A 24,995-nucleotide genomic window follows, 5' to 3' on the forward strand; every position below is an offset into this window, starting at 1 on the left:
TTGGCAAATAAGGAAAATTTAATAAAAACTTCCTTAATTCTTTTTCCATTGAAAAGGAAAATTTATTTAATTAAAAACAATTTTTCTTTTCAATTTGTAATGGCCGGCCACCACATAAATTCTCCAAGCAAATAAAATTTTAAACAAAAATTAAAACTTCCTTATTTGCTTCCGAAAATTTATAAAAATTTCTCCAATAATTTTTATTCCTTCATGATTGGTTAATAAAAAGGAAATTTTATAAATTAAAATCTTTCTTTTAAACATGTGGATAAAAAGAAAGTTATCTCTAAAAATTAAAATCTCTTTTAATCTACAAATAAGGAAAGATATCAAATCTTTTCTTAATCTCTTGTAGAAACTTATAAAAGAGAATATTTAATTTTTAAACTCTTTTTAAATCATGAACATGATTAAAAAGGAAAGTTTTTACCAAAATTAAAATCAACCTTTTAATCTACAAATAAGGAAAGAGATTTAGCTCTTATCTTAATCTTTTGTAGAATCTTATAAAAGGAAAGATTTAAAATTTTAAACTCTCTTTTAAATCATGTTATCCACATAAGAAAAATTTTAAAATAAAAATCCTTTTATTTTAATTTGGGCCGGCCACACCAAGCTTGAAACCAAGCTAGGGCCGGCCACCTTGAAGCACCCATGAACCAAACTTTGGCCGGCCCTAGCTTGGTCTCCAAGCTAGCTTGGCCGGCCCCTATGGGATGGGTAAGAAGGTGGGCATAGGTGGGTATAGTACTCTATAATTAAGAGGCTACGATAGGGACCAAGAGGAGGAATTGATTTTGGTCTCCCGATAAAATTAAGCATCCCGTGTTCGCCCCGAACACATAACTTAATTTTATCAATAATAATTCATTCCACTAGAGAACTATTATTGAACTACCGCATCAATCCCAAATTACATTTTGGGCTCCTTCTTATTATGAGTGTGTTAGTCTCCCTGTGTTTAAGATGTCGAATGTCCACTAATTAAGTAAGTTACTGACAACTCACTTAATTAATATCTAGCTCCAAGAGTAGTACCACTCAACTTTATCATCATGTCGGACTAAGTCCACCTGCAGGGTTTAACATGACAATCCTTATAAGCTCCTCTTGGGGACATTCTCAACCTAGATCACTATGACACAGTTTCCTTCTATAATCAACAACACACACTATAAGTGATATCATTTCCCAACTTGTCGGGCTTATTGATTTATCGAACTAAATCTCACCCATTGATAAATTAAAGAAATAAATATCAAATATATGTGCTTGTTATTATATTAGGATTAAGAGCACACACTTCCATAATAACTGAGGTCTTTGTTCCTTTATAAAGTCAGTATAAAAGAAACGACCTCTAATGGTCCTACTCAATACACTCTAAGTGTACTAGTGTAATTATATAGTTAAGATAAACTAACACCTAATTACACTACGACCTTCCAATGGTTTGTTCCTTTCCATCTTGATCGTGAGCTACTGTTTATAATTTATAAGGTACTGATAACATGATCCTCTGTGTGTAACACCACACACCATGTTATCTACAATATAACTTAATTGAACAACTACATTTATCATAAATGTAGACATTTGACCAATGTGTTTCTTATTTCTAGATAAATGTTTATACCAAAAGCTAGGCTTTTAGTATACATCCTAACACCACATAGGTTTCAGGATCCCTGACTCTTAACTCACGCAGATATAGTGGAAGATATCTATATGCTTGATCATAATCTCCAACAACTTTTTTCATCGCTTTCTCTCAAGCTATGTATGCTTTTCTGTAGGATATGGTTGTTGGATGCTACTCGGAAAACCTAATGGTTCCACTGTACAAAAATTTTGTACAAAGGTCTGAACCTTTTCCTAGCTACCATGTGTTCTTTTAAATTAAACTCGGATCACCTGCGGAACTTAACACGTTTGATCCTAAGTTTAATTTATTTGTTATTTTAGGTTTAGACTTGGATCTCCTGCGGAACTTAACACATTCGATCCAAATCACCTAGGTTACTAATTTCATTAAATATTAATTTCCAAAATTGGCTTCCAGGACTGCATGGCGAGGCACATGATCTTCTTGGATATGGGAACAACCACCACCGCCTAGACAAAACCTTTTAAGGAAAGCTAATATTTAATTTCCTTAAATAACTTTAGGTCAACCAAAAAGAACAATCAAATCACAAGGAAAAGAAAAATAAAAGAACACAACATCAAAAACTAATTTTAAATACTAGAATCGCATGACTCTTGTATTTGGTATTTTTACATGAAGATAAAACTAACATGATACGGAAAACAATATTAGTTATACCTTACTTAGTAGATAATGACCTCTTGATCTTCTACCGTATTCCTCTTCTAATCTCGGACGTTGTGTGGGCAACGATCTTCCAAGACGAGGACCACCTAGCACCTTCTTCTCCTTCCTTCAAGTTTCGGCCAAGCTCAAAGCTTCCAAAGGATGAAGATCTTTTTCCACCAACCAAGCTCCAAGGGATGCAAGCTTTCTCTCCTTCTTCTCCAAGCTAAAATCCGGCCACCACTTGATCTCCAAGGAGGATGAGAGGTTCAGCCACAAGGATAGAGAGAAGAGAAAGGGAAGAGGCCGACCACACCAAGGAAGAAAAGAGGGAGAAAATAATAGAGGTTGTTCACCTTGAAGGCACCCAAAATCCCCTCTTTTATAATCCTTAGCTTTGGCAAATAAGGAAATTTAATTACAATAAAATTTCCTTAACTTTCCTTGACATGAATTAATTAAGAAAAATTAAATAAAATTTCCTTATAGATCATGTCATGGTCGGCCACCTCATGGAGAGTAAACAAGGTAATTTTCAATCAACAATTAAAATTCTTTATTTGTCTTCGAAAATTTTAAAAATAAAATTTCCGTTTAAAATCCCTTCATGGTTGATAAAAAGAAATTTCTATAATTTTAATTTTTCAACATGTGAATAATTTACAAAGAAGAAAATAAAATATTCTTCCAATCTACAAATAAGGAAAGAGATTTAATCTCTTTCTTTAATCTTTTGTAGAAACTTATAAAAGAGATATTTTAATTTTTAATCTCTCCAATAAATTATATTTTCCACATAAGAAAAATTTAAAATTAAAATTCTTTTCTAATTTAATAGGATCGGCCACCTAAGCTTGGGTTCAAGCTAGGGCCGGCCACCCATGGATCAAGGCTTGGCCGACCCTAGCTTGGTCCTCAAGCTAGCTTGGCCGACCCCTACAACATGGGTATGAAGGTGGGTATATGTGGGTATAGTACTCTATAAATAAGAGGCTACGATAGGGACCGAGAGGAGGAATTGGTTTTGGTCTCCCGATAAAATTAAGCATCCCATGTTCGCCCCGAACACACAACTTAATTTTATCAATAATAATTCATTCCACTATAGAACTATTATTGAACTACCGCACCAATCCCAAATTACATTTTTGGGCTCCTTCTTATTATGAGTGTGTTAGTCTCCCTGTGTTTAAGATGTTGAATGTCCACTAATTAAGTGAGTTACTGATAACTCATTTAATTAATATCTTAGTCCAAGAGTAGTACCACTCAACCTTATCGTCATGTCGGACTAAGTCCACCTGCAGGGTTTAACATGACAATCCTTATGAGCTCCTCTTGGGGACATTATCAACCTAGATCACTAGGACACAGTTTCCTTCTATAATCAACAACACACACTATAAGTGATATCATTTCCCAACTTATCGGACTTATTGATTTATCGAACTAAATCTCACCCATTGATAAATTAAAGAAATATATATCAAATATATGTACTTGTTATTATATTAGGATTAAGAGCACACACTTCCATAATAACTGAGGTCTTGTTCCTTTATAGAGTCAGTATAAAAGAAACGACCTCTGATGGTCCTACTCAATACACTCTAAGTGTACTAGTGTAATTATATAGTTAAGATAAACTAATACCTAATTACACTACGACCTTCCAATGGTTTATTCCTTTCCATTTTGGTTGTGAGCTACTGTTTATAATTTATAAGGTACTGATAACATTATCTTCTGTATGTGACAGCACATACTATGTTATCTACAATATAAATTAATTGAACAACTACAAACAAATGTAGATAATTTGACCAAATGTGATTCTTTATTCAAAATAAATGTTTACAAAAGCTTAGGCTTTCAATATACACTCTAACAATGGTCACTCCGAACTTGGCTTTTATATCTGCTATAATCATACTTGCCTTGTATTGTTCATTAGCAAGAAATTGCTCTTCAACAAAAGAAGCTACAAAGGATGAAGAGCATGCTTGATGATCAGCACTTTCCCTAATGGTGCCACATTAGTGTTCCTTTATATATTTCGTAGCAATGAACTCGACATCCCCCCTGGCAACTACTCTCCACTTACACGGTTGATTGAAGCAGACAACTTTTACTTTATTTTTCCGAGTGTCAACTGGGTTATATCTCATATGTTTAACCATGGCATGCTTCACAAGTTCATTCTTGAACTCTTGTCGAGACGGAAATATCTGTCCTACAAAAAATTCATGCTGATTTGTTGCCTCTTCAATTGGCCTTTGGAGCAATCGAGAATTTAGAATATATGGATCATCAGCTATTGGGAACTCCTCCTCTAAGTCACTGTACTGCTCTTGAGATATTTCATATTGTTCAATCTGCATATCATCAACAAAGAATTCTTATACATCTGTATTGCATTGCATTTCCTCTCCATTTCGATTATAATATCCTTCCTCCTCACTCCAAGTAGGCTAATAGTAATCAACAAGTGTTGCACACGGGTTCAGAACCTCATCTTCTTGAATACTAGCTTCTTCATTTAGATCAAATGTGAAATTACTGCTTGTATTTCTATTTGTGTTATGCACACAACTATACTGTGAAGATGATGGAATATTTGTTCTGGATACTTCTCCTACATTATCTGCATGTCCAATGCTAGAATTTGCATCAAGAGTATTCTATATCTCAGACAGAATTTCGTCAGTTATATGATCATCCCTGATAAATAAATTACAAACTATTTTAGTAAATTTGCAACTACATAATCTATTGCTATAGTTAAATTGTAATTTTGCTCAAACTAGGAAGGGTCTGATGTAAAAGCAAAGTTTTAACCACATAACACGTTATCGATATCAGGCCCAAGGTGGGCATGATATCTATGATATCAGGCCCCTTTTGAAGCAGATACTTCTTGTAAACTAGGACCACCACTGACTAAACCCTAAACCATAAATAAACAATTTTTAGCCAAACTTAACTATCAACGTCAAAAACTAACATGACTTAAATCGATTAAGTCTTCTATCACATCATAATTTAGGTGTTGTTAAATATTATTCTCCACACAACCAAAATTAACCATAAAAACACTTTTTGCTGTCACCCTTTCCACCAATAGTGTCATTTTTATTTACCATCACTACCCTAATTTACAGTAAAAAAATCAATACATACATGTCTAAATCTTTAAATGTGTGCTTCTACTAATTTCCCTCTTGCAAGAAGTTTGTCCTTCTCGGCTGACGTTCTTAACTTAATTTGTCCTTGGTCTTCTCTAGCAACTCTTACGCAATTATGCCATAAACCTAACTGGTCTATTGCAATCCCGCCAACCACCACGAGCAGTAATGGCAAGCGTAGGGTTCATATTTATTTTTTCTTTTAAGTGTATAACACCACACAGAGGGATGGAGGGAGAGAGACAGTGAGAAGATGTGCATCCGAACCACAAATTATTTTCCAATTCTAATTTCGGCTTGGATGCTTGGAAAAATGTATTTGAAAAAGGCGGTTGCCAAGTTAGCCAGAGGGGTAATCTGGAAATTAATTTTGGTAAACTATATTTTTTTAGTAAATATATTAAATTTAGTACGCCTTTTAATAAATATAAAATCGTCTTTTGATAAATATATTAAATCTAGTACACCTTTTTATAAATTACCGTTTACTTTTCGTCATATAGTTTAGGAATCAATTAAGAGGAACCATTTTACATGATTTAGGACAGACAGTGAGGAATTTGTATGCAATCGATTATTTCCGTAATTAATCGTTAGTCAGTGGTAGAGTTGAAACGAGTCTGTTTTTCCGAGCTATGGTCCAGCCCCCTCCCATAAATTCCAACTACCAAGTCCACCTCCGCCGGCCCACCACCACCACAGCCGCCACCACCTCCACTCATCATTCCGACAGGTCACCTCCATCTCCTAGATCCTGCCGTTTTCTCCATCCCACACTGCATACTTCTCCTTTCCGATCGAATCCCCCCCTCCGGTTGCAACCTCTCCACAAAAAAATAAATAAAAAATAATGGCATTTTCCCTCCCCTTCCTCCTCCTCCTCCTCTGCTGCACCGCCGGCGCTCGCGTCAGCCAAGCTGCTCCTCCCCTCGCCGCCCCGTCGCCTTCTCCCGACTGCTCCTCCGAGGTCATTAACCTCGTCAGCTGCCTCTCCTTCGTCCAAAACGGCAGCACCGCTACCAGGCCGGAGGCCCAGTGCTGCTCCGGCCTCAGAAAGGTGGTCGAGGAGGCCCCCGACTGCATCTGCCACCTCTCCAGCCAAGGCCAAGCCCAAGGCTTCAGTATCAACGTCACCAAGGCCCTCACCCTTCCCTCCGATTGCGGCATCTCCACCCCCTGCAACCGTATGCTCTTCTCCCATTTTTGCCGCTTTCTTCTTCTGCTTCTTCTTCTTCTTCTTCTTCATGTTGAGAGATTTGTGTTTTGGGTTTTTCTTTGCAGTTCCCGGTGCTCCTGCTGCTTCAGGTATGTTTCTCAGTTACAATGCTTGAGATCATATTTTACAGCAAATTTCCATTTTTATTTTCCCCTGAGGTCGATCGAGCATAAAAACTTGTTTCTTGGAATTGCGTGAGTGATAGACAGCTAAATCACTGAGAAGTAGAGTAATTGGAGTAGTTAAGTGGTTTGATCTCGAGCCACTGGTGCAGACTTGTGCACTGAGTCGAACCCGAAGGAACACTTACTCCGGTCGGCTGTTTCTTTGGTCGAACCGGGCATGAAACGGTTAAGCCGATTGAATTGGCTAGCCTTTAATTTATGCCAAGGACTATGGGGTAGGAGGCTTTGTCTTTGGAGTAATGAATGGCTTGTTGGGTCTTCTCCTTCATGAAGGGGCAAAGGACATGTGCCTGCCCTACAAAATAAGGTGTTTTTATTTTTATTTTATTGATGGTAAGGTAAATGTAGATATAAAAGAGGCAAAGTGTACCATGTTGGTCAAGGATAGCTATTCATATTAGATGAATTATCAGACCTGAGTAGATTTGAATAGATGTCCAAGGATTAGTAGATATGTACTTGTATCTTTCTAAAAATCAACTCCACATCAAAATGCATATCCTCAAACATGCTTCAGTTTCTTGTCATCCATACATTGTGGATCATGGATGACATGACAAGGTGTCGAGCCTTCACCAAGCTATTGGTCCCCGATAATGATGCTCGAAGAATGAACATTCGCCGGTAATGTGCAACCACCATCTAATCCTCCTCCATAGCTCCCTGATCGGCTGACATCTGAAGAAAACATGCTCTTGTGTCTCCAATGCTAATATGCAAAAGGTGCACCTCCTGGTCTCAAAGTATTCTTGCCTCTCTCTAGTGGGCAGTTTCCTATGTGTCAAACATCCATAGGGTGAATATATGTCTCGACTGCAGATAGCTCTTATAGACAGTGCTTGCCCATGCCTTTCTCGTGCCCACATCCCTGAAGTGGTCGTAAGCTTTTTGCACTCCCCCCTTCCCTTGGTTGAACCATGATGCCAACTTCTGTCTTGCACCTTTTGAGGTGCCAATTGTAGCCAAAATGTTGCCCCTTATCTGCAGTAACTTTTTGATCAGCGGAGAGTCCACGTACTTGGTTCGTCATCCCCATATATCCACATGCATGAGGTAAGTGTCATGTTTCTCCTGAATTTACTGTAGTACCTTGGCCAGCAATGAAAGATTACATGCTTTCAAGTGTCCCTGAATCCCATACCTCTCTCCTTAGGATTGCACAACTCTTCCCATGCTATTGGAGGGTGCTTGGACATGAAACCCCTGCAGAGGTTATAGACACGATCAATGACACCACATGGCAACGACAGAATGGACATCCAAAAACACTCTACTCCCTGCAACACTTAGGCGATAAGTTGTGCTTTCCCTGCATGTGATAGGGTGTTGGTTGGCCAGGAATTAATTTTCCTTATTAAAGAATTCATGAGTGGGTTGTAATCTGCTATCCTTAACTTTGCTGAGGCCAGGAGGATCCCCAAGTATCTGAAAGGCATGTTGCCTTTCTGAAAGTTCATGTTAGTCAGAATCAGTCTTTTTGTTTTGCTCAACCATTCCTATCATGTAGATGTTAGATTTTACTAGATTTGCATGAAAGCCAGCCATTTCTCCAAACTATGTCAAGCATTTGGCCAAGATGGTGATTGAAGGTATATGTCCTCTGGCTAGCAGTAACAGATCATCTGCATAAGCTAAATGGACAATTCTGAGATGCTCACACTTTGGGTGAAAGTGAAAATCAGACAGTATGGTGTGTTGTTATAGTAGTCATGTCATATACCTCGTGCATATGCCAAAAGATAGGGAGATAATGGGTCCCTTTGCCTAAGACCGTTCCTCGAAAATACCCATAAATGCCACCATTAATTGCCAAGGAAAATGATGTAGTATCGATGCACTCTCTGATCCGTGAAATGTATATCTCCGAGAACTAGAAACCAATGAAGACATCTTGATTAAGGAAATCCTAGTGTACAGAGTTAAACACCTTTTGGAGGTCCACCTTCAAAATGCATCTTGGGGATAGTCTCTTTCTGTTGTAGTTTCTTAGTAGCTCTTGAGTTAAGTGGATGTTATCCATTATGGTCCTGCCTTTTTCAAATGCTACTTGAGCTGGGTGAAGGAGGTGGTCTGCACAAAGGACATGTGTCTGCCCTACTGATCCTGTCCGGAAGCTGAGTCGGACAGAGGCTGCCTGCGCTGTCGCTAGTGCTGATGGAAAGTCACCGAAACGCCTGGTCGCTCTGGCACCTACGGGAAAGGTTCTCACGAACGGATGATGAGGGGTGATAACGAGGACGACGATGCGAGGGCTCTTCGCACACTTAGACAAGCCGCCTCTACATTAGAGACCAAGAATCAGGGAAAAAGTCTCTGGGTTAGGCCCTCCGACGCTCAAGTCAGGTACTTTTTCTCCATAAGCACAGTGAAAGGACGAAAAGTAAAAGACGAGTATGAAAAAACGAGTGAGCGTACCTGCGTAGGGACAAAGCCTCCCTTTTTATATGATAGTGGGTGCTTCTGGAGTCTGACGAGTGTCAGGGAATGTCGGGTGTCAGAATTTGTCTGACGGTGAATGACACGTGGCATGTTTCTATAGGTCTGAGGAAGCAACGAGCCATAGACCGTTAGCATATTCCCTGACATGTGGTGATTATTCTTTGACGGGTTGTTACGATTCTCTGGCTTGATTGTCGTGTAGTGTCTGTTCGCTCTGGTCTGTTAACCTTAAACTGGGTCTTCGTACCTGTAAATCTTGACCTGTAGGTCCAGACATGCATTTCCTGGCGCATTCCCCGACTTGTGTTTGTTGTCCCACAAATCCAGATCTGTACGTCCCGCCCTGCTTTTGCTATTCGGTTTATCTCAGTAGATCCAGATTTGCGCCTACCGCCCCTGACCTGTAAGCCTTCGTCCACATATCCTGACCTGTACGTCTTTGGTCCGTGCATCTTGTTCTGTGTATCTCGTCCTGCAGATCCCGGCCTGAAGCCCTAGTCCACATATCTTGACCTGTATGTCTCTGGTTCGCATATCCTGCTCTGCGAGCCTTGGTCTACGTGTCGCGACCTGTACGCCTGGGTCCATGTATCCTATTCCGCAAGTCTATAAGTCCTGCCCTGTAATCCTTGGTTTGCATATCCCGACCTGTATGCTTTGATCCATGTGTCCTGTGTCGCAAGTCTATAAGTCCTACCTTGTAATCCTTGGTTTGCATATCCCGACCTGTACGTTTTGTCCGGGTATTTCGTTCCACAAGTCCGCAAGTCCTGACTTGTCATCCTTGGTTTGCACATCACGACCTGTACGCCTTGTACATGTATCCTGTTCTGCAAGTCTAGTCCCGATCTGTAGGTCCTAACTTCCGAGTCCCGACCAGGACCATCCTGTAACATGGCCCTTTGAACCCCATGTAGGGCGGACTTGTGCCCGACCAGGACCATCCTGTAACCTAGCCCTTTGAACCCCACGTAGGCCGGACTTTTGACCTCCACGTAGGTCGGACTTTTAACCACCACGTAGGCTTGACTTCTGACCGTCACGTGAGCTTGACTTTTGACTGTCTCGTGGGCTTGACTTTTGACCGCCCCGTGGGCTTGACTTCCGACCACATCCGTTGTCCGACCCCACTATCATGCACCGTATCACAAGCCTCCCCCTCAAGTATAGTCGAAGGAGGCTCCAGCCCGACTGACTAGACCCAAGTCTCGTTCTTACCTGACCTGGCTTTCAATCCCCGCACAATCTCTCGGTTGATAACTTCTGTTTGCCCATTACTTTGTGGGTATGCTACGGACGTGAAGGTCCGAGTAATTTCGAACCCTTGACATCAGGCCTGTATCTTTCGACCCTGAAATTGTCTTCCGTTATCCGATACCAGTTTATGAAGTATGCCGAATCTGCACAAAATGTTTTTCCACAAAAACTTAATAACTACTCCCTCTGTAATTCTTGCCAGAGATTCGGCTTCTACCCATTTGGAAAAATAGTCCACTGTTACAAGTAGAAATCGCTTTTGACTGAGTGTCATAGGGAATGGTCCTACAATATTCATACCCCACTGATCAAAGGGGCAAGAAACAATGGACGTCTTTAGCATTGAGGTGGGCATCTGTGTCAAATTTTGATGTTTCTGGCAGGATAAGCAAGTGTTCACCAACTGCTGAGCATCCTTTTGTAAGGTAGGCCAGAAATAGCCGGCCAGTAGCACCCTGTGAGCTAATGTTTGACCTCCAGCATAACTGCCGCAACACCCCTGATGTATCTCTCGCAAAGCATGCTCCGCCTCTTCCATGCTTAAACACTTAAGTAAAGGCCTGGAAAAGGCCCGCTTATATAATTGATCTCCTATTATGGTGTAGGCATGGACCTTTTTCTTGACCAGCTGTGCTTCCTCTAGGTCGGTTGGTAGGATACCTTGCTACAGATAACTAATCATTGGTGCCCTCCAGTCAATAAGCTCGTCCTTGTTATTCTGAAGATTTATCTGAGCTATGAGGAAGGTCTGCGCTATTGACTTGTCCAAAACCCATGTGGTTAGAGAACTGGCCATTTTGGCTAACTCGTCAGCTCGACCATTTTCTGTTTTGGGAATCTTGCTCACCGTGACCTCCTTGAATTCTTCTTTCATTTTCTCATAGGTCTCTCGGTATACTTGTAACTTGTCACTATTGACCCCAAAGTTGCCTGCTACCTGCTGGGTCACTAAATGAGAATCCGAGTATATGATGACTCGGGCAGCTCCCACATGTCGGGCTGCCCCTGCCAATAAAGCCTCATACTCTACTTTGTTATTAGTGGTTCTGAAGTTCAACCGTACGGCTAACTGCAAAATGTCTTCTTGAGGAGATATCAGAAGAACTCCAACACCACTTCACTGTTGTGTGGCTGATCCATCCATATATACCTTCCAAGTTTCTTCCGAATCAGTTTGATGAATCTCGGTCAGGAAATCAGCCAAGGCCTGCGTTTTAATAGCCGTTCGAGGTTGATAAGCTATATTATACTCTCCCAGTTCTGTCGCCCACTTGATAAGTCGACCCGCAACTTCTACATTGGTGAGGGCTTTACCCATGGTGCTATTGGTCAGGACTGTGATGGGATGTGCCAGAAAATGAGGCCTTAGGCGCCGAGCCATGAGCACCAATCCATAGATTAACTTTTCAAGGGTTGTGTATCTAGACTCAACCCCCTTCAATAGATGATTAAAAAAGTACATCGATCGTTGTACATTGTCCTTCTCTTTCACTAACACCGCCCCCACGGTCTCAGGGGTGGCTGACAGGTAGACCCAGAGCGGTTCTCCTGTAATAGGCTTGAATAAAAAAGGCAAAGTCTCCAAATACTTTTTTAGCTCTTTAAAAGCTCACGTGCATTCTTCATCCCACTGAAATTTGGAGTCTTTTTTGAGCACTTTGAAGAAGGGCGCTGCTCTGTCTGCTGATCTGGAGATAAATCGAGACAGGGTTGTTATCCTGCCTACCAACTTTTGCACCTCCTTCCGGTTGTGGGGAGCCTTCATATCCCAGAGTGCTTGAACCTTCTCAGGGTTGACTTCGATTCCCCGCTCTGTCACCAAGTATCCCAAGAATTTCCCTCCTTTGGCTTCGAACAGACATTTTAGGGGATTTAATTTTAACCCGTACTGTCGGAGGGTGTCGCAGGTCTCCTCCACATCAGCTATCAGATTTGCGGCTGAAGGAGATTTGATAAGTATGTCGTCCACATAGATTTCCACGTTACGCCCAGCCTGCTCCCGGAAGATTTTATCCATCATCCGTTGGTATGTCGCTCCAGCATTCCTGAGTCCGAAGGACATGACAGTGTAGCAGAAAGTACCATCAGCCGTAATGAAACTGACCTTCTCCTGATCCTCCAGGGCTAGGGGAATCTGATGGTGCCCTGATAAGCATCCAGCATACAAATCCTTTCGCAGCCGGCGGTTTAATCTACTAGCTGATTAATTCTGGGCAGAGGATAACAATCTTTATTGCTGGCTCGATTGAGATCCCGGAAGTATATACAGACCCTCCACTTATTATTGGGTATTGCCACCAAGACCACGTTAGAGAGTTAGGACGGGAATTGCACTTCCCTAACATGGCTCGCTTTCCTGAGCTGATCCACTTCAGCTCTGATAATTTTATTTTGATCGACTGAGAAATTTCTCTTCTTCTGCTTGATAGGTCGGGCGTCAAACAGGAGATGTAACTTGTGTTCCACTACTTCAGGCTTGACCCCTGGTAACTCTTCAGTAGACCAAGCGAAGATATCTCTGTTGTCGGTCAAGCACTGGATTAATTCTTCTTTGAGCTCGGGAGGTAAGTCACCTGCTACCCGAGTAAGACTCTCTGGACGTTCAGGATATAGCTGAACTTCCTATCAGGGAATGAGTTCTTCAGGTATAGGCAGGGGTTCTTCTTGAATAGCATGCACGGCCCCGTCCTGAGTCCTCTATGCCTTGCGAGCTTCTACTTTGATCATGTCAATATAGCATCGCCGAGAAACCCGCTGCTCTCCCCTAACTTCCCCGACCTGCTCTCCCATGGGGAACTTATTTTTGATGGAAGGTAGAGACAACAGCTCGTAACTCATGTAGAGCCGGTCGACCCAAAATGACGTTGTAAGAAGAGGGCGAGTCTACTACGAGGAAGGTACTCCTCCTGGTTCTGACTAATGGCTCGCTTCCCAAAGATATGCCCAACTTGATCTGGCCCATACGCTTTACCTCATTACCAGTAAAGCCATATAAAGAAGTAGCCACCGACTGGAGCCCGCTGGCATCAATCTGCATTTCTTCAAAAGCAGACCGGATCAACACGTTAACAGAGCTCCCAATGTCGACGAAGACTCTGGCCACGCGGCTATTGGCTATGACAGCTCTGATGATAAGGGTGTCGTCATGAGGCAACTCCAGTCTCTCCAGATCTTGTGGCCCAAAACTGATAACAGGGTCAGCGGCCTGCTTCTTGCTACATCCAACAGTGTGAATCTCCAATCGGCGTTCATGAGACTTGCGTGCTCGGCCTGAATCTCCGTCGGTAGGTCCTCCAGAAATCATGCCTATGTCACGGATGGTCGCGTTGCCCCGATTCTCCGCCTTGCGGGCTTCTCCTTGCTCTCCAGTGCGTCCTTGTTGTTGCATGCTTGACCCCTCCTGATCGGCCCGGGGTCGGCTGGCCTGTCCCGTTGCATTGCGTCGCTCCTCCATCATTCTTTGGACTTGAGGAGCCAGCTCGGGGGGTGGTAGGCCCAGCACGACAGCGCGACGAGAATCCCGGGCAAATTAAAAATAATCGAAAGTGGTGTGCGTGTGGGACCGATGATAAGTATAATAGCGCGGTCCCCAAGGTCCAGGTCGGGGGGCATGAACTGCAGCTATGCGCGGGATCGGCCGAACATCCTGACCGGAGTGGAAAGAAGGTCGGGCGCCCCAAGCACGCGGGAGAGGTTGAGCAGAAGGTTAGGGTACTCTTCTCTCAGGCTTATTTACATGAGGAGGTTTGTCTGTCTTTCTTCGCGCCGCTTGTGCTTCCTCCACATTGATGTAGCTGACCGCCTTCTCCAACATCTCATCGAATTTTTTTACAGAATTTCTGATGAGATCCCTAAAGAACTCTCCTTCTGTCGGCCCATGAGAGAAGGCGCTCATGAGTATTTCTGATGTGGCCGAGGGAACGTCCTGAGCCACTTGATTGAAACGTTTGATATAGCTTCTTAACGGCTCAGAGGGCCCTTGATTAAGAGCAAACAAGCGGTGGTCCGTCTTCTGATACTTTCTGCTGCTTGCAAAGTGACGCAGGAATGCGATCTTGAAATCGGAGAAGCAGGTGATGGACCCATGCGGTAGTTCATCGAACCACTTCTGGGCATAGCCCGATAGAGTGTTCAAGAACACTCGGCACTTAACGACATCGCTGTATTGATGTAGCAGAGCCGTGTTTCTAAACTTGCGGAGGTGGTATTCAGGGTCCTTGCTGCCATCATATTCCCCGATAGCAGGGGGTCGGTACCCTTTGGGTAGCCTTTCCTCCAATATTTTGGAAGAGAAGGGCACTTTCTCTTCCGGCTCCACCCAGCGTTCTTCTCGAGGGACGACAGACTTCCCTCTCTTCGAATCCTTAGGCAAAGAACTTTCAGCCACAGAAACTTGTGGTTGCTCCTTGCGGCTATAGCATCCAGGGTCTGGCTGGTAATAACTGTGGTTGGGGTCTCTATAAAAGCCAGGAGGAAATTCCATGGGTTGTTTTCTCTTGGAACCTCGATCCGAAGTGTGAGCTGGTTCTTTAGAAACCTCATGTAACTTTCGCGGTCGGGAGGCAGTAGTTTGTTGCTTTTTAGAGGCTTCCCCGCCTTTTGGCTTCTTTGAAGAGTTCGTACTCTCCCGTTGTCATGGTTACATTGATTCTGTCAGAATCCTCCATCTTCACGTTCCGGAGCAAGTAGTTGTGTTCCCACAGACGACGCCAAATTTGATCCCGTCCGGAAGATGAGTCGGACAGAGGTTGGCTGCGCTGTCACTGGTGCTGACGGAAAGTCGATGAGACGCCTGGTTGCTCTGGCACCTACTGGAAGGGTTCTCACGAGCGGATGACGGGGGGTGATGACGAGGACGACGACGCGAGGGCTCTGCGCACACTCAGATAAGCCGCCTCTACGTTAGAGACTAAGAACTAGGGAAAAAATCCCCGGGGCAGACCCTCTGACGCTCAAGTCAGGTACCTTTTCCCACAAATGGTGCCAAATTTAATTCCGTACGGAAGCTGAGTCGGACAGAGGCTGGCTGCGCTGTCGCTGGTGCTGACGGAAAGTCGCCGAGACGCCTGGTTGCTCTGGCACCTACTAGAAGGGTTCTCACGAGCGGATGACGGGGGGTGATGACAACGACGACGACGCGAGGGTTCTGCGCACACTCAGACAAGCCGCCTCTACGTTAGAGACCAAGAACCAGTGGGGAAAAGTCCCCGGGTCAGGCCTTCCGACGCTCAAGTCAAGTACTTTTTCCCATAGACGGTGCCAAATTTGATTTCGTCCGAAAGCTGAGTTGGACAGAGGCTGGTTGCGCTGTCATTGGTGCTGACGGAAAGTCATCGAGACGCCTGGTTGCTCTGGCACCTACTGGAAGGGTTCTCACGAGCGGATGACGGGGGGTGATGACGAGGACGACGATGCGAGGGCTCTGCGCACACTCAGACAAGCCGCTTCTACGTTAGAGATCAAGAACCAGGGAAAAAGTCCCCGGGTCAGGCCATCCGACGCTCAAGTCAGGTACTTTTTTCCCAGAAGCACAGTGAAAGGACAAAAAGTAAAAGACGAGAATGAAAAGACGAGTGAGCGTACTTGTGTAGGGACAAAGCCTCCCTTTTTATATGGCAGTGGGTGCTTCTGGAGTCTGACGAGTGTCAGGGAATGTCGGGTGTCAGAATTTGTCTAGCGGTGAATGACACGTGGCATGTTTCTATAGGTCTGAGGAAGCAACGAGCCACAGACCGTTAGCATATTCCCTGACATGTGGTGATTATTCTCTGACGGGTTGTTACGATTCTCTGGCTTGACTATCGTGTAGTGTCTGTTCGCTCTGGTCTGTTAACCTTAGACTGGGTCTTCGTACCTGTAAATCTTGACCTGTAGGCCCAGACTTGCATTTCCTGGCGCATTCCCCGGCTTGTGTTTGTTGTCCCACAAATCCAGATCTGTACGTCCCGCCCTGCTTTTGCTATTCGGTTTATCTCAGTAGATCCAGATATGCGTCTACCGCCCCTGACCTGTAAGCCTTCGTCCACATATCCTGACCTGTACGTCTTTGGCCTGTGCATCCTGTTCTGTGTATCTCGTCCTCCAGATCCCGGCCTGAAACCCTAGTCCACATATCTTGACCTGTATGTCTCTGGTCCGCATATCCTGCTCTGCGAGCCTTGGTCTGCGTGTCCCGACATGTATGCCTGGGTCCATGTATCCTATTCCGCAAGTCTATAAGTCCTGCCCTGTAATCTTTGGTTTGCATATCCCGACCTGTACGCTTTGGTCCATGTGTCCTGTGCCGCAAGTCTATAAGTCCTACCCTGTAATCCTTGGTTTGCATATTCCGACCTGTACGCTTTGGTCCGTGTATCCTGTGCCGCAAGTCTATAAGTCCTGCCCTGTAATCCTTGGTTTGCATATCCCGACCTGTACGCTTTACTCCGTGTATCCTGTGTCGCAAGTCTATAAATCCTGCCCTGTAATCTTTAGTTTGCATATCTCGACCTGTATGCTTTGGTCCGTGTATCCTATGCCGCAAGTCTATAAGTCCTGCCTGTAATCCTTGGTTTGCATATCCCGACTTGTACGTTGTGTCCGGGTATCCCGTTCCACAAGTCCGCAAGTCCTGACCTGTCATCCTTGGTTTGCACATCACGACCTGTACGCTTTGTCCATATATCCCGTTCCGCAAGTCTAGTCCCGACTTGTAGGTCATACCTTCCGAGTTCCTACTTGACATGTAGGCCTAACTCTGGAAGGTCACTTGTGCCCGACCAGAACTATCCTGTAACCCGGCCCTTTGAACCCCACGTAGGCCGGACTTGTGCCCGACCAGGACCATCCTGTAACCTGATCCTTTGAACCCCACGTAAGCCGGACTTTTGACCTCCACGTACGCCGGACTTTTAACCACCTCGTAGGCTTGACTTCTGACCGCCACGTGAGTTTGATTTTTGATTGTCTTGTGGGCTTGACTTCTGACTGTCCCGTAGACTTGACTTCCGACCACATCCGCTGTCCGACCCCACTATCATGCACTGTATCACCTACAAAATAAGGTATTTTTAGTTGAAGCAAGGAGTTAACCTCCGAAGCACCAACTATGAAGGGGCCTTTGTATGGAACGATGTGAAGACTTGCTTAATAGTCGCGGGATCTAGTTTTGATGTAATCTTTGTTGTTCGCATGAAGGTTCCCTAGCGGCTACAAGATCCAAATATGATTTAGTTTGGATCCTTCACAAGCTATAGTCTGAGATTAAATTAGTTGGATCCTTCCAAAGTTGGGTTTTGTGGAGGTATAGAGGGGTGTTCATGCGATTTTAGCGTGAAGACTCCTTAGCATTTCAAGCTATATATGAATGTGAGTATAGCATGCTAAACTAGCCTACATAATTGTGTAACTAAATGTAGATAAAGCCAATCATCAGACTCCTATGAACGAAGAATCTAGATTGATCTGTCAATTGTATCGAGATACTTTTCTTAGTCCATCAAACTGTTTCATGAACCAAAAACTCGATATATCAAAATTGTGCTGAAGTTAACAAAGTAGATGCTTACTAGGACTTGATTTCAGTGTTTGTTCCTTGTATTGATCATTTGGTCCACAGAGAGCAACTTAACCTTCAGTAAAAGCTATCGAGAAAACGCTTGAAGAGTTCCTTTCTGATGCTGCAGGTCCGTCCCCATCATGCAGTGCGCCTTCCTCAGTATCTGGAGTCGAGTTCCTCAGCGGTTTTGCTGTGGCTCTGTGGTTGTACTACCAGTCTCACTGATTTGCATCATGCTCTTCGACGAGATCCCTGTGGCTTTTGTTCCTATTGCTGATGTGTTGAACTTTTGTGCTTAGTTTGAGTTTAACTCGCCGAGTGGATCCTTGTGGTTCTTGTTTGGTTCAGTTGAAAATTGTTTTTCCACCCATTTGCAAGTTGTTCACTTTATCGATATATCTTTATCTTCACCTTTTCATTTTTGCCAATTTTTGGGTAGGTCGATCAATTCTGATAAATCGGCCGGACCATTAAGCCAAGTCTCAAAGATAGTAAAGCCAAGTTTCGTTGAAGGAGAATAGTCTGCCAAGTCTCGAAGATGGTCTAGTGCAATTCGAGAGTTGAGAGGTCGATAAAAAAATGCATGCAATTGAAGAGAGCGCTGAGCAAGAGGATGGTGAGGATGATCATAGTGCTACGATCCTAAAGCTAAGGGGAGGATAGTGAGGAAGATCCCGAGGAGATTAAGAAGTTCTTGTGCTCGATAGGAATGTATGTGATTGAACACTTCGAGAGAGTCGGTAACGCCTGACAAAACTTACAAAGGAAATGCATGCAAATGGTTTTAGTCTCATAGAGAGGATGCAAGAAGTGAAGTTATGAAACTATAAGATTGATAATTTTCAATTTAGAACTCAAGTAGTCACTACATTCGATATTTTTTACTCGTATTAACCTCTCCTAATCAATCAAATTTTATAAATTTAAGTTTTCTTATAGAAAAATTTGCTAATAATCTAAACATATTTTCACAATCATCTCATAACTCGCCCAACAATATTACCTTCCTCCAACTGCACTAACCGTAACAGTTACCCGTGGCAAGAACTCAACCAATTGCATCCCGCTACGCAGCTTCCTCAACTTAGCGCAAGGTCTCATCCTACGGCCCCTACCGAATAAGAAATTGATAAGCCTCGAATTAACGGACCGGCTTCTCCGCCAATGGAGATCCACCACGCGTCCTGGACACCGCCACCAGTCAGTAGCTTCCCCGACAGCTGCCGGTGTCTTCTCGGTCGAAGGGTACGTGGCGCCAACGGATTCGCCGACGCGGGAGAACCGCGGCTTATATAACAGCTACCTGCAAGCTTCCATTTCATCACCAAAAAAGCACCAAGAGCAATAGAAAGCCTTGACCCACACCATCGGTGAGCTGAGAAATCCCTTCGCGGAGCGAAAAAAACAAAGGAGAAAATTTTGATCTTTGATCTGATTTGTTCTTCATCTTGTTCGAGTCTCCGATCTTTCTTCACTTGTTTTCCCCTTTAATCTTCTTCGATTCCGGCTTCTTATCGTTCAGATCCGATTTCGGCTTCAAAGAGGGCTTTGTGTGTGTGTGTGTGTTACTCCCTCTGGTTGATTTTTGATCTTGCTTTGTCCTTGTTCTTGATCTCTTTCTTGCTACGATCTGCATCTTTTTTTAGGTTTTCTTTTCTAGATTTGATTGTTAGAAGGCATGGCGACCGCCATGGATATGTACAGTAGTATGCCAGTGTTCTCTTCGTCAGATCCTTTGAGGGAAGCGCTTGAGCCTTTTATTAAAGCTGCTTCCTCTACCTCTCTCGATCCGATCTGCTTCTCTTCTTCTTCTTCTTCTTCCTCAAATTTCGACTACTTCGATCTGCATCAAAACCCTAGCTTTGATCTGTCCATGCCACTGGGATCTGGAGCCGAGATGTTTACCCAGCAGTGGTTGAATCAGAGCGGCAGCTCGAGCTCGATGGGGCTCAACTATCTCTCCCCTGCGCAGATCCATCAGATCCAAGCTCAGTTCCAGCAGCAGCAGCGGCAGCTCCGATCGGGGTCCGCCGAGCTCCGGATCCAGAGGAACACGAACTCCCTCGCTCCAAAGTCGCAGCCCATGAAGCGCGCCGGGTCGCCGCCGAAGCCCACGAAGCTCTTCCGCGGCGTCCGCCAGCGGCACTGGGGCAAGTGGGTGGCGGAGATCCGCCTCCCGCGCAACCGCACCCGCCTCTGGCTCGGGACCTTCGACACCGCCGACGAGGCGGCCCTGGCTTACGACAAGGCCGCCTTCATGCTCCGCGGCGACGGTGCGCGCCTCAACTTCCCCGAGCTCCGCCGCGACGGCGCACACTGGGGCCCGCCGCTGCACCCCTCGGTGAACAGCAAGCTCCAGTCCATCTGTGACACCACCCTCGGTTGCTCTCCAAAGCAGCGCACGTCCCCGCCGGACTCTGCCTCCAGCGATCCGAGCTTGGAGGACAACAAATCCGACAGCTCCGAGGAAGAGTCCTCCTCCTCCTCCTCCTCCACCGGATCAGCCATACAGCAACTGGACTTCACCGAGGCGCCCTGGGACGAATCCGAGAGCTTCGTCCTGCGGAAGTATCCCTCATGGGAGATCGACTGGGACTCCATCCTCTCCTCCGACTAGCAGTTCCTGCAAATGGTGTTTTAGACATTTGCACGGTCATTGCAGTCCTCAAACTCCATCTGTAGATAGTATATTTAACCTCTTGGGTTGCTGCATTTTTTCAGGCAATACCATCAAGGTCTCATCATCTGTAGATTTCTAGCTGAAAAATCTCTGTATTTTGATCCATATATATGTGCATATTATTGAAATCTTTAGTTTGTCATAAAGTTGAAGTCTCCTCGCCGAAGATTTCTCATGAGATGTTCTGAAAATGGCTCTGAATCTTCTGATACTTGTTCTATTGGAGTTGGAACAAGAAGATGAAGATGAAGTGGGAAAAAGCCTTGAAATAGCTTTAATTCAACTCAATCAAATGTTGTGTTTGTTTATGTTTGGTTTAGGGAAAAAAAAGAAAATAGAAGTAAATTCTTGGTGTTCTTATGCTGGCGTCCCTCGTTCGGAAAAAAATTCAAAAAAAAATTCAAGGATAAACACAAAATGATGGAGTCCACAAAAAATGAAATGATGGACCATGACTTCATCTTTAAATTTTTTTCCTTGAGCATATCATTGCTGTATAAATTGTCATCGAGTCCTTGTGGGAAAGGGAGGGGATATGGATGGTGACGAAGATGGTGAGAGCTGGACAATGAACTACTTGAGATGCAAGACTAAAAGGATGAACTTTCGAGATTACATCAATAATTCACTCCGCATATACCTTCTTGTAAACGCGTAGTCCTTATCGTAAGCTCACTCTCCTTTGTTTTTTCGCGGTCGGTGGAAGTGCACTAGGATCCAACTTTGATGAGCCACGCTGGTATAGAGTTCAAAAGGGATTGCTAGTACTTTAAAGGAAGCATGGGCCACGGCATGATTAGATTAATCGAAGTAGGAAGCTTCATAGATTCTTCCTGCATGCTCATCCTTTGTTGTGAAAATGACGATCGCAGAGGTGTCTATTAGGTTTCAAATTTGTAAATATAAATTGAATCCATCGGTTGAACCGACTAAGCTGAAAATTGAAGGTCGGTTTAGTTCGATTGATTGGTAGATAGAAGGGTGGATAGTGATGTACATGTACTACCAGAAAATCCCCAATTAACGACTGAAAATTTCAGTCATAAATGTTTTGAAGATCACTTAGTGACGTTTTTTTTTTCTATTTCTGTCGCTAAGTTAGGATAAAATTTTAACAGCAACTCCTTAATTCCATGATTTAAATCTTATTTATATCAAAATTTCAATTATAATACAACATTACAAATCATTCATTACACATTCAACGGTCACAAATCATCATCATTGACAAATAATTCACGATACATTCACAAACAATTCGACAATACATTCAAAAATAATTACATCATTCATTCAAAGCAAACATCCATCACAAAAACAAATATATTATATTCTACTCAAAACCAACACATCCAAATCCAAGACATCCTAGCTTACTCAAAATCTAGTACATTCATCATCATCCAACCTTGCAACAAGTATGATACGATAAATTATTAAAAAAACAAGGGCTAAACTACAAATATATGAAAAAAATCTGCTACTATGGTAAACCTATAGTTAAAATAGATATATACAAGGATAAAACTACTTATCAGAAAAAATACACAAACTGATAAACACAAATTTGACATATTTTTTTTTTTAAAATATACCTTAATGAGAGATTAGATATCTACTGATGGTAATATAATATACCTTTATTACATTATTCCTGAAAGGTGTAAGAACATCTACATTAGTTACCCTATTCAAAGATTTTACCTTAAATTTTCGATAGGGTAGCTAAAAAACCTTTGCATAAGCTACCCTATCCATTCCCTAAATTTTGCATTTATGAATAGTGCTTCTTTAAATTTAGAGAATGAATTTCATTCCCTAAATATTATAGAGGAGAGACAAAAAAAAAAAGGCATGGTGTAGTAAAAAGTGGATATCTAAATTTAATAAAATAACTTTTTATCCTAAATTATACATTTTGAATAGGGAAGCTGATGTGAATGCTCTAATAAATAAGAGATGCATATAGTATTAAAATTAACAAAACTAGTGTTAAACAAAAAAAGCTACCTGAGAACCATGAGCTACTTATCAGTAGTGTTCAAATATTGAGTCTCCTATGAGTCAAAATCATGCAACATTAGACAAGTAGAATGACTCATTAATGGAAAGCGACAGAATAATTCTTGCATTTGTCGCTCTACTAACGTCTTAACCCAATATTCCATCAACTGCTCACTACTGACCCGAGATTGTTCTAATGTCTAACATAATCCTTCAATTTTTGATTTTCTTATATTAACGCTTCCACTCGAGTAGATGAAGAACTGGGATGATCCTTGAGTCTATGAGATATCACACAATCACATGTGACTTTTGCCTGGAGCCAAAGCTGTAGAGGGAGTTCTTTTTTCCTTTCACAGGCAACGTCATAATATATATCATTTAATATATCGTCTAATAGAGTATGTAACTTCTCTCCCACTATAGCAGGATGAGACGCTTAAGTAACTCAATTAGTGATTTCATCCTATGTAAAAAATATTATTAATATCTAATATACAATTAATAAAGTGAATAATTGCCCTAAGTTATAGTCGGGCTGGTCACTACGTGGTAAATTTATTGAAATCGACAAGGGTCGATGTCCAGTGAAGCCGATGGCCCTCCCACATAGTGCCATATTCGGTTTCATGACTTACCTCTTTATAGATGGTTGTTGGGTCAACCATGTAGGGTGTCCAGATTCAGTGTATGACATTTTTATAGAAACAAAGCTAGTAATTGTTAAATGTGAGCGGTAATAAAGTTTATATTCTTATGTCTATGGTATTTGATCGAGCATCAATAAAAGTGTCATTCTTTTTTTTTGTGTGTATTGCGAAATACCTCCCAATAAGTAAAAGGTCTCTGTAAAGTATCAGCCTACATACATAATTCATTTTATAAAATAAAATTAGTTCATTAAAAATTATAATATAATTTTATAATAAACTAAGTCTATTGCATTCGGTATGTTTTGTGGATCTAGCGCTTGGGTCAGTAAGCTCAATATTTCTATTGTTTAGGGCAGTCGGTGAATTTTACTGTCATTTTTCTACAGCCCAAGTGTTCTTCCATGGATCCCAAATAATATCTGGTACATGGAATGACCTTGTTCTCTTCCTTCTCCAGTTGTATAACAAGTTCTTATATAATTTTGCATAATAATTGTTCCATATTTCTTTAAATCGTGTCTCGTGTCTCTCAAATATTTTTTTCTACAACAATATCGATAAAATTAATATAAATTAATATTATATTATATAGTATCAATAATATTCAAATTACTTACCAAAAATTGTTGATAATAAAATTATTTTTAATCTTAGTTGACATGACTACATATAGAATCAGAAGTGCACGGATACTTTTTAATGTTTTTTGATTATATGACCAGCTAAACTATGATTATCAAGAGTAAAACTGTATGAAAAAACTTTTATTTTTTGAAATAATAAATAAAAGATTAGATAAATTAGAATTACTAATTAATAACATCATTACTTACCCATCCCTAACAATCCTCAAAATGTTATGCACTACTGTAATATCTAACATGATTATATTTGTAACATACATTATAACACATATGATTCCGTCTGAAAGCTGAGTTAGACGGAGAGCAAGAATGATGTGGCTGGAATGTTGATCAAGTTTCTATAACCCAGAGGGGGAGGGTATGATAAACTGTCTTCTATGCTTACCAAGTCGTTAGAAGGCATCTGATCAACACTACCTGCAGACAACGACTGGGTTACCTCGGTCCCTGGTATCTCGATGCTCAAGGAAGGTCTCAAAAATATATAAGGAGTCGAACAAATAGTAGAATAATGAAGTGAGTATAGAATAAGTATAAAAAATGTACTCTGACCCAAGGGGCGCCCTCTAGTAGACCGGTGAGTTGGTCGTGACAATGATAGAGTTATCATAACCCGGAAGAGAAGATGAATATAAGTGGGTTAAGGAGCAGGCCCTGACGACACAAAACTAGAGGCGATGGCGCGAAGTTGGATGTTGTCGTAGCACATAGGTCGGGACAACGGCACGAAGGTCGGAACACAAGAATGACACACCGGTCGAATGACTACAATGTTGGAATATATCAAGGTGGTAGAGTTGAATGCCGATAGCTACGGGGGCTCCAAAGTCAAAGATGGCTGTGGCACGAAGGCGATGCCCCCATAGTGTTAGAGTACG

The 24,995-nt window shown here is 42.5% G+C and overlaps 2 protein-coding genes across 2 annotated transcripts; both read left to right on the forward strand.

Moving 5' to 3' along the window:
- Positions 1-6,100: 6,100 nt before the first annotated feature.
- LOC122045776 (non-specific lipid transfer protein GPI-anchored 31-like) lies at positions 6,101-18,508 on the forward strand. Its single transcript, XM_042606148.1, has 3 exons — positions 6,101-6,686; positions 6,784-6,807; positions 18,264-18,508. Exons 1-3 carry the CDS (start codon positions 6,353-6,355, stop codon positions 18,359-18,361), a joined length of 456 nt encoding a protein of 151 aa, XP_042462082.1. The 5' UTR covers positions 6,101-6,352; the 3' UTR covers positions 18,362-18,508.
- A 946-nt stretch (positions 18,509-19,454) lies between these two features.
- LOC122045778 (ethylene-responsive transcription factor ERF057-like) lies at positions 19,455-21,124 on the forward strand. Its single transcript, XM_042606149.1, has one exon. The coding sequence runs from the start codon at positions 19,815-19,817 to the stop codon at positions 20,751-20,753; it is 939 nt and encodes a 312-aa protein (XP_042462083.1). The 5' UTR covers positions 19,455-19,814; the 3' UTR covers positions 20,754-21,124.
- The last annotated feature ends 3,871 nt before the right edge of the window (positions 21,125-24,995 follow it).

This window comes from Zingiber officinale, chromosome 2B (genome assembly GCF_018446385.1).
Source record: "Zingiber officinale cultivar Zhangliang chromosome 2B, Zo_v1.1, whole genome shotgun sequence".
Lineage (NCBI taxonomy): Eukaryota > Viridiplantae > Streptophyta > Magnoliopsida > Zingiberales > Zingiberaceae > Zingiber > Zingiber officinale.